The 9165-nt window shown below is 54.2% G+C and overlaps 1 protein-coding gene across 1 annotated transcript in view; it reads left to right on the top strand.

Annotated features, from left to right (window-relative positions):
* The first annotated feature begins 2768 nt into the window (after positions 1 to 2768).
* KIAA1671 (KIAA1671 ortholog) overlaps positions 2769 to 9165 on the top strand; it is a 115393-nt gene continuing 108996 nt past the window's right edge. The window contains exons 1-3 of the mRNA XM_010992334.3: positions 2769 to 3038; positions 4828 to 6447; positions 8309 to 8396. Coding sequence (XP_010990636.3) covers positions 4883 to 6447; positions 8309 to 8396 — 1653 coding nt within the window. The 5' untranslated portion in view covers positions 2769 to 3038; positions 4828 to 4882. The remainder of the gene's footprint in view (positions 3039 to 4827; positions 6448 to 8308; positions 8397 to 9165) is intronic.

Below are 9165 nucleotides of genomic sequence, written 5' to 3'. Positions count from 1 at the left end.
TATGCTGTTTGTCATCTGTTCCATCTTCATGATTGTCAGCTCCGTGGGAACAGGGCTTTCTTTGTGTTCTGTTCATTGCCATGTCCCCTGAGCCTGGTATATAGTAGGTGCTCAATAATTGTGTGTTGGAACGAATGAATGAATGAGTGAGTGAACGAATGAATGAGCTAGGGCCGCAGCCCCGGGGCTGGAGGGGGAGGATGCCCACACTCCAGCGACATTAGACATTGGGCCCTTTCCATCCGGGACCTGTGGGTGGACGAAGCACACGCGTGTGTACCACAGCCCTGCTCTCCGGGGGGGACCTGGGCGTACACTTGGCCCTTCCCACCAAGCGCCACACGGGGTGGATTTGCAGATTCGGGCGCGCAGGTCACGTTCCGGAAGGCGCTGGAAGGTGTCAGGACTGGCTCACACACCCTCACCAGATGGTGGCATTCCCAGGCAGCGGCACATAGAGATGGCCGAGTGAATGGCGGTGGGCCCCCTGATCGGATCTAGGGGGTGTAATTATGAAATATCGGCAGCAGCTGTTAGAATGAATCAACGCCTCTGAATCGGGGAGAGAGGCTGCCAAACGGGTTCTGAATGGAAGCGCCTCTCCTGCCTTCTCCCCGTGAGGTCCTCTCGGATTCCCCGCGAGCCTCCACGGCTGCGCCCCAGCATCCAGCACGGAGCCTGGCTCGTAGAAGGAAGGTCAGAAGGACGGATGAATGAAGGCTCTTGAACGAAATCCTGTCTAATTTCAGCAACTGTCGGTCTTGGTGACTCAGTTCCCAGGAACATGGTTTCCTCTGCAGGAAATTGCAGGAAATGGGAATTTCAAACTCTGCACATCAATTCGGGGAGATCAAGCCTGTAGACTTGGCAGGTTCAGCGACAGCAGAGGTACACCCGTTGCCACCCCCCACCTCTACCCGCACACCCTCTGTCTCCTGGTCCACCGCAGCCTCCTGACCTCTCCCCCAGATCAGCCTTGCTCCCTGTCCTTCCCTGCCCCACCCGTGCCGACCTCCTGGATGATTTGTCGGTAAAACCAGACACGGCGCCCACTTGACACGCCTGCTTTCTTCAGGGAGCTCTTGTTTACCTGCCTTTGGCCGCCGTGCTAATACATTTAAAAAGAACGAGCGAGGCCACCCAAAGAATAAACAGCATCTGTCCTCTGCGTAAGTGGGCTTCTGCAATGTTTTGGAAGAGACTAACATTTCTCAAATTAAGCGTAATGTATGTGATGCATTTAAAGTGAGGTTTAGGTTTCCATCGGGTTTCCTTGGATTTTACAACAGGTTAAAAGGAAAACCTGAGAATCAGGGGTTTCTAGGTTTGGGAAAGACTGCAAAATACTTAGCTGTCCACGATGGTGGTTTAACCCTTTTTATCCCCCGCGTTGTTCATTGGCTCGTTCATCCATTCACTGATTCGCTCACGCAACCATGTTTCTATACCAGGCATCTGCCTGACATTTTAAATGGAAACTCAAGAGGGAGCCCAAGATAGAAAGGGGATTACAGATAACAGAGACACCGTTCTGATTAAGAGGGGTATGGACCCAGAGCCTTCTTTCTCCTTTTCCTTTCCCTTTGCAGTGTAGCCGCTGAGATGGGTTCAGGGATCTCGAAGTGGGGCGATATTTGTGAACCGTCGATCATGATTCAGCCACATTGCTCTCGGTGGTTCCTCCCAGGCGTGGCTGTACAGAGAAGCATTCCTTCCCGGCACCTTTGGGCAGATGAGCTGGTGTGACCAAGTCGGGTTCATGTGGTCCCAGCAGGTGTCTGACAGTGGGTGTCCCGGGCGGTGGAACGCCTCCCTGTGGTCAGGCGAGGTCCGCAGGTCCAGCGTCCAGCTGAGCTCTTCACAGCTCTTTGGTTCTGTCATTCAGTAGCCGTTGACCTACGGCCGTGCCAGAACCGGCCAGAGCCAGAGGAACTGACGCATCTTACGTCCTAGGTCCCATGAACTCGGGACCCCTATGCTTTTTCAGAATCTTAGAGGGGCCAAGAGAATATTTCTTCCTTCGTTTATTTATTCACTCAATTATTACGTGTTTGGTGCTGTCAGCTGCCAGGCCTCTGTGCTGGTTCCTGGCGATTCAGGGTGCCCTCTGGGGGCTTACCATTGATGAGAAATGAGGGGTCGTGCACTAGGAAATGTAACTGTATGGCTGTGATGAGTCTGGCAGAGTGTCTGTGTGTCTCCGTGGATGTTTAAGAGGGAGGTTGTACTGGGCTGGAGAGGGGCTGCTGTGTCTGAACTGTGATCTTAGGGGTGAACCTGTGTCTGTGCGTAGCGACAGGGGTATCCCAGGGAACAGGAACAGCACGTGAAAGGGCCCTGTGGTGGTGTTTGAGGACCTCCAAGAGGTGCAGTGTCCCAATAGTGCTGGAGAAACGGCTCTCAAGTTAGCCAGCTCCTTGAGTGTTCAGGAGTTACCTCCCTCTAAGCCAAGGAAGCCTTCCGGGACCACCACTCCCAATTCCAGGCAGTTAACCCTCCTTTTCCTCTGCTCCCGTGTCCCCCTTTATAAACCACGATGTTTATTGCCCCGGGTTGTCATTACCTGTGCATGTGTTTCTCACACAAGATTCTGGATTCCCCGAATGCAGGGGATATTTCTTACTCATCCTTGTGCACCTGGCAGGTGCTCAAGAAACATGTATCAGAAAGACAGGGGAGATTTTAACTGAGCACCTACTGTGGCTCAGCACCCTGGATGCCCACGTGTCTCTGTAAGGCTGCAGTACTGAAAAGCCAAGAGAGGCGTGAGTTTTACAAGCTGGAGGAGATGCCAGCAGATGCAGTTGGAGCTCAAAAGCTTTTGCGCCGTCTGTGCACATACTGCCAGAACTCCGGAACCGAGGCTGTCGCCCTGTGTCTCCCCAGACCTGCCGAAACTCAGCCTGCTAGGACGAGCCTCCCCTCCCCCGCCGGCTTCTGCCGCGGGAGTGTGCAGACAGCCCGGTTTGCCATGGGACGTGGTACTCCTGGCTTTCCCCCGGTGGTCACGCGTTCCCAGCCAGGACCTGCCAGCTCGGGTAAGTGGGGCTGGAAGGTCCAGGGGGTGCAGGGCTCCTGCGGGTTCCGCCAGGGAATTTTCTCTCTGTTTTTTGCATCCTGTTCTTGTCCTGTGTCTCATGTTCAGGCTACATCCATGTCCCAGAGCAGGGTTCCCAGAGGTCATGGGGACTGGCTCTAACAGTAAACAATTGTGATTTGGGGCAGGACCCTTAGAACTCCGCCCCATCATTGCAGGCAGTTCCTCCCAATTCTCTGATTTTCCGAGTCTCCATTTCTTTCCCTCTCTTCTGCCTGTCACCCTGTCTAGACAGTGTTCTCCGCTTTGAGGAGAAGGAATCTGTTTAGCACCATCGAGCGTATAAGGAAGAGAAAATATCAAAAAATCTGTCTGCCTTTCTTTCCTGCAGGCTGCTGAGTGAGTCAGAGCCGGGGGCAGCAGGGTGGGGCCCCCGGAAGGGAAGCGGGAGGCTTGCGTGGAACTAAAGTACCTTCCACTTTTAGTGCATCTAGACAGGTGCAGGCTGGGGGCAGTTCTGTGGGGAAAGAGAACACTGATGTGAGCTTGGAGCCAAGGTCAGGGAAGGAATCACGAACAGCAACTTGTCTGGCACTTTGGAAGACCGGAAAGGAATAAGACACGATTTTTTAAAAGGCAGAGTTGAATGGGTCCAGGACTTGAGATGGAGTTTCAGGCTGTGTGATGGCTGGCAAGTCAGGCGACCTCTCTGGGCCCTTTCCCTTCATCTCCATAGCGGAGATCACGAGAATCCCTGCCTCTTGGGGTTGTGGGAGGATGAATGAGAAAGGAGAGCTCTCCTGCTTTGAGAGAGCAGAGCTCACGGCTGGATGAACCAGGGGCTTCTGCCTGAGCTGCTGCAAAACTGGGGCTGATAATCACATGCCCCACCCCCACAAGGTTGTAAGGAGGATGTGATTTGTAAAACGTGGGACGCGCTTGGCTTGCCGGAGTCCTCGCCCATGGTCAGCTCTCCCCGTTAGCTGTTCCTCTTCGTACTAAGACTGCGAAGGCAGCCAGCATGTTTTCGGCATTCAACCGAAAAGAACCCAAAAGCAAACACATAATAACAGCAGGTGGAGTGAAAAATGAGGAGGGAGGGCTTTTTTTTTTTTTTTTTTTTTTTTTAAGGCTTCTGGAAGGACTGGGGAGGGGAGAGATAAGGGACGGTGATCAACTTTGTGACCTTGGGAACACCAGCTTCCAGTGGCTGTGTGAGCTGGGGCTGGTCACATAACCTCTCTGTGCTTGGCACTCACCAGTGGGTGGTGACAAGGCTGGGACGCCTGACTCTGGCAGGCTCTGAAACAGGGAAATACTGCAGGTGGCAGGACTCTCGCTGGGGCTCATGCCGGACTGCATCGTGTGAGTTTGGAGTCCGACCTGGGTTCGAATCCCAACTTTGCCTCTTATTCCCTGAGTGACTTCGAGCCAGTTACTTGGCCTCTCTGAGCTGGTTTCCGTACCTGTACAGCAGACATCATCACTTTTTACACTAAAGGCTGGCCTTGGGATTAGGGGAGCCAGGAGAGCCCTGGAGAATGTTGGCACCTTTTCCGTATCCTTTGAGCTGGAGTGAACTTCAAAATCGGGCCATTTAGTCCACTGCCCTTGCCCAGAGCTGAGGGGCGGAGAGACTGGCCCAGGCTTGCCCGGTGAAGGCAGTGGGGAGCTACTGACCAGACCCAGGGCTCTGGTCTCTTGATCCCATTTCCCCAAATCTCTGCTTTCAACCCAGGCACTAACTGAATCTTAAATCTTAAATTTACTTTTTTTTTTTTTTTTTTTAGTGGTTGCTTCTCCATCTCCGATATTCTTATTCCCCATGGAGCCACAACCGTAACCATGGCAACTCGCGTGGAGGTTGGCTCCCTCAGTCCTCTGACAGGAGTGCCCGGCCTGGGTGAGCTCTCCAAGGAGGAGACCCTGACTCGGACCTACTTCCGCCAGGCTGGCGACCCCGCCAGGGCCCCCTCGGCACTGCTGTTGGAAGGAAAAAGCCCCCTCAGGAGCCCCGTCCGCTTACTGCCCCTGCCGAGACTTGCCCCCAAACCCTTCTCCAGGGAGAAGGCCGCGGATGTGGTGATACCCCCGTGGCCCAGCCCGACCAGACCCTCTCTGACCAGGGGGCTCTCCCAGGACACAGAGGGGCCGGATCTGGACGAGATGCCTGGCTTGGTGGGGCAGGAGGGGGGCAGCGGGGGCAGCCTGCGAGGCTCGTCTCTGTTTGACAAGGCCGCGGTTGCACGGCCCAGCCCCAGCCCCAGCACCGTGATTCTCTTTGAAACCACCAAAGCCGGCCCCACCCTGGGGAAAGGGGTCAGCCAGGGGGCTCAGGAGGCCGACGCAGGTGTGTCCCAGGGGCCCCCTTCGGGCTCCCGGCCTGAGGTGGCCACCAAGCCTGCCCTGCCGGCCCGAAAGCCTGCAGGGTCCCTTCCCCGACCAGCCTCCCTGTCTCAGGACAGGAGGCCAGTGGCCACCCAAGAGGATACAGGCCCAAAGGAGCCTCTGTCAAAGGCCAGCAGCGTGGAGGACGCGGGCAGCCCCTCTGTGGAGCCCAGGCCACGCCTGAAGAGAAGGCCGGTGTCAGCCATTTTCATCGAGTCTATTCAGCCTCAGAGGCCAGGCCCGGGCGGGGCAGCTGCGATGGGGAAGGTGCCCCCCACCCCGCCTGAGAAGACATGGATGAGGAGGAGGCCCAGGCCTCTGTCTGTGGACCTCACGGCCCGGTTTGAGAGTAGAGAGGCCTTGCAAAGGAGGGTGGTGGATGAGGCCACGACAGGGACCCCTGCCCAGCGATGGGGGCCGGAGAGGCCCGACCCGGAGCCCAAAGTGGACTTCGAGTGTTTGGTCAAAGCAGAGGCTCCTCTTCACGACCAAGATTCCGACTTCCTGCAGGTGGCCAGGAAGATCCAGGAACGGAAGGAGAAGATGCTCCTTAAGCAGGTGAACACAGGCAGCCTCCAAACTGCCGGGGGCTCAGCCAAGGTCAGCCCCACAGATGACCGGAATCTCGGGGAAGAGAAAGCCAAGCTGGACGGGGAGCCGGAGGAGGCCCCCAGGGTCCCCGAGTCCCCTCCACCCAAGCCTGGAAAAGGCCAAGACATTGCTGAGATCAAGAGCAGAGGGGCTGATGGGGACATCTGGGCAGGGGGAGAGAGGCCCCCCAGGGGTGGCTTGAAGAAGCGCGTCAGCCTGTTGGGGGAGGAGAGTGCCTCAGCCTTGGCAGCAGGGTCCGAACCCCCACCAGCCACCCCTGAGTCCCCACTGGCCGCACCACAGTCAGAGAGAGCAGGTGTGAGCGTCCAGGAACGGATCAAAGGCTGGGCTGTTGAGAGCTCAGAAGCGAAGCTGGAGATCAGGAGGAGGGCGGTCCAGGCGCGGCCACTGTCAGCGGATTTGACCAAACTGTAAGTGGGAATATTCCACAGGCTTCCCCTAGCCCTGGAGAGCCTCAGCCCGCCCACTAGAGACCCCTTGGGAAAGGAAACTGCAGGGTGCCAGGCTTACCTGGTGATTTACCCACAGCCCCAAGAGGAAGTGACATTTGCTCCCATTTGTCAGATGGGGAAGCTGAGGTATGTGCCCACAGCCAGGCCGGGAGCTCCATTCGTCCCTTCCCCACTTTGCGCTTTACAGGGGAAGGTAGCGTGCCCATCTCACAGATGTGGACAGGAAAGGTGAAGGGTCGCGAGGAAGTAGGGAGCCCGGTGTAATTCCAGCTCAGCCTGTCTCTGTAGCTAAACTTTCCTTTCCTAAAGTCTGAGGACACTGAATATGTGGCTGAAACCTCCATGAATGACCCAAAAAATAAGATCAGATGGGTGGTGATAACCTGGGCATGTCACTTCCCCTCTGAAGCCTCAGTTTCTTCATCTCCAAGACGGAGCTGATGCTCAGACCTGCCTTAAAGGATTAAGGCAAAGACTCAAAAGAGGTAGTGCTGGAAATCACTTGACCCAAGGGAAGCCTTCAATATGATACGATTAATCCTGTTGGTTAATGATGATTCTTTAAGCTTGGCCTGGCCTCTGACATCCCTGTCTTTGTTTTTCCGCAAGTGGCTTCCCAGCTACGACAGGGAGATGGCACCAGGCGTGCCCACCAACTCGTTAATAGCGTACATGCCGCTGACATACTTTGGCTGGGAGGGAGCTTCCAGGGGGCGGGACCTCTGGGCAGACTGCCCTCCCGGCCCTGGGAACCAGGGCAACCAGCTCGGCCAGGGTTAGACCAGTGGTTCCCGGCATTTAGAATGACCCGGAAAAATGACCTACCCCAAGAGATTCTGATTCACTTGATCTGGGGAGGGGCTCAGATCTTGGTAGTTTTTTAAAAGCTTCCCAGGCGATTTTCATGTGCAGTCAGGCTTGAGAACCCCTGAATTCAGAAAACAAAGAAAGGGGCCTCCCCCACACCCTACACCACCCCTAGTGCCCTGGGTTATTCCCATAAGACAGATGGGAAAACAGAGGCTTGGAGTTTAGAAACAGCTCATGCTCACGCCTCCCAGAAGGCAGACCTTGGACTGCTACATGTGGGTCAGCTTTAAGGGGTTTGATTTCTCTCACCTCCCCCGAGCTAATCTTTGGGCATCTACCCTTGAGAACTCTTTAGAGATGGAAAAATTCTAGCTCCAGAACTCCCCTTTCTCCTTCATCCCCTTTACAGTGGGGAATCAGGCCCATAGAGGGACAATGACTGGGCCAAGGTCATCCAGAGAGGCAGAGACACGCCCGTGCCCCCACACATTCCCTGACTCCCCACTGCCCCTGAGTCCATGGTCCCATGGTCGGTCTGCAGTCGGGCTGTTGCGCCTGGCTGTTGCAACCATTAATTATCCATCCCGGGTCATCTTCACTCTTCTCCAAACACCCTCATGTAGCTATTAGGGCTTTGGGTAGCCTCTCATCCGCCCTACAACAGACTATGGGGAGGTGTTAATTATCCCCGTTTTATAGATGAGGAGACAGAGGCTCAGGTGATGTCACAAGCCTGACCCAAGCTCCCTCAGTGGGGAGGCAGCAGAGCTGGGGGACTAGCACCCAGGTCTCTTCACCCAAGCCTGGGGCTTCTGCTCCCTGGATGATGCTGTGTTTAAGGTAAGCTGTCTCCACCGGGCCCGAGAGATTTGGCAACTGGCAAAGACATGCCCCTTCTCAAAGGAAACTGGACAGTGTTTCTTTGATGTTCCTGAGCTAGTTACGGGGTGTGGGCTGGAGGGAGTCGCAGCTTCCAGCCCTGTGCAAGTAACTCGGATCTCTGTGCCAGGTTTTCAAGTGCAGCTTCGAGCAATGAAGTCAAATATGAGAAGAGCTCAGAGCTGAGCGGTGAGCTTCCGAAGGAACCTAGAGACAAGGTGAGGCGCTGCCGGGTACATCTTTTATTTTCCAGTGGGAAGTTATACTTTCATGATCTACAGGACCTAGGAAAGAATCAGAATCGTCTCATAAACCATAAACATTTTTTTCCTCTAATGTTGGGACTTGTGAAGTCCCTTCCAGCATAATGGGCTGTGATTCCTGTCCCCTGGGGTTAAATACGGTTTGCAAATATAATAGTTAGGAATTTATTTTTTTCTGTGCTCATAGGAGGAGGGACATGGCTTTCCTATGTAAGACTGTTTGCTTTATTAAGAAATTACTAAGAGTTAAAAAATGTTCATAGAAACCCCCTCAGTCTCTCCCATAATGGTCCCTGCTTTTTTCTCCGCCCTGATTTGTCCACCTAGCAGCAGAAAAAGGACGAAAATCCCCAGCAATTCAATTTCTTAAAAGGTATTTTCATTTAGTCTGTTTAATAGAGAGAAAAAAGCTCCTAACATCTACATATAATTGGTTTGTGGTTGATGGTTTCTGTAGTTTTAATTCTTCTGAAACGGCTTTACTGAGGTATAATTGACTGGACTTATTTAAAGTGTCTAAGCAGGTGAGCTTTGACAGGTGTGTACACCTGTTGAAACTGTCATCTCAATAAAGGTAACGAACATTTCCAGCACAGGCAAATTGTTCTTGGCGATCCCCCTGCCTGCCCCCTCCTCCCCTCAAGCAACTGACCTGCTTTCAGTTACTACAGATTCATTTGCATTTTCTAGATTTTTATGTAAATGGAGCCACTGCTGTTTTTTT

This window comes from Camelus dromedarius, chromosome 31, assembly GCF_036321535.1.
Source record: "Camelus dromedarius isolate mCamDro1 chromosome 31, mCamDro1.pat, whole genome shotgun sequence".
NCBI lineage: Eukaryota > Metazoa > Chordata > Mammalia > Artiodactyla > Camelidae > Camelus > Camelus dromedarius.
The sequence above is the reverse complement of the archived record's forward strand: the minus strand, read 5'-3'. Positions and strand labels throughout refer to the sequence as shown.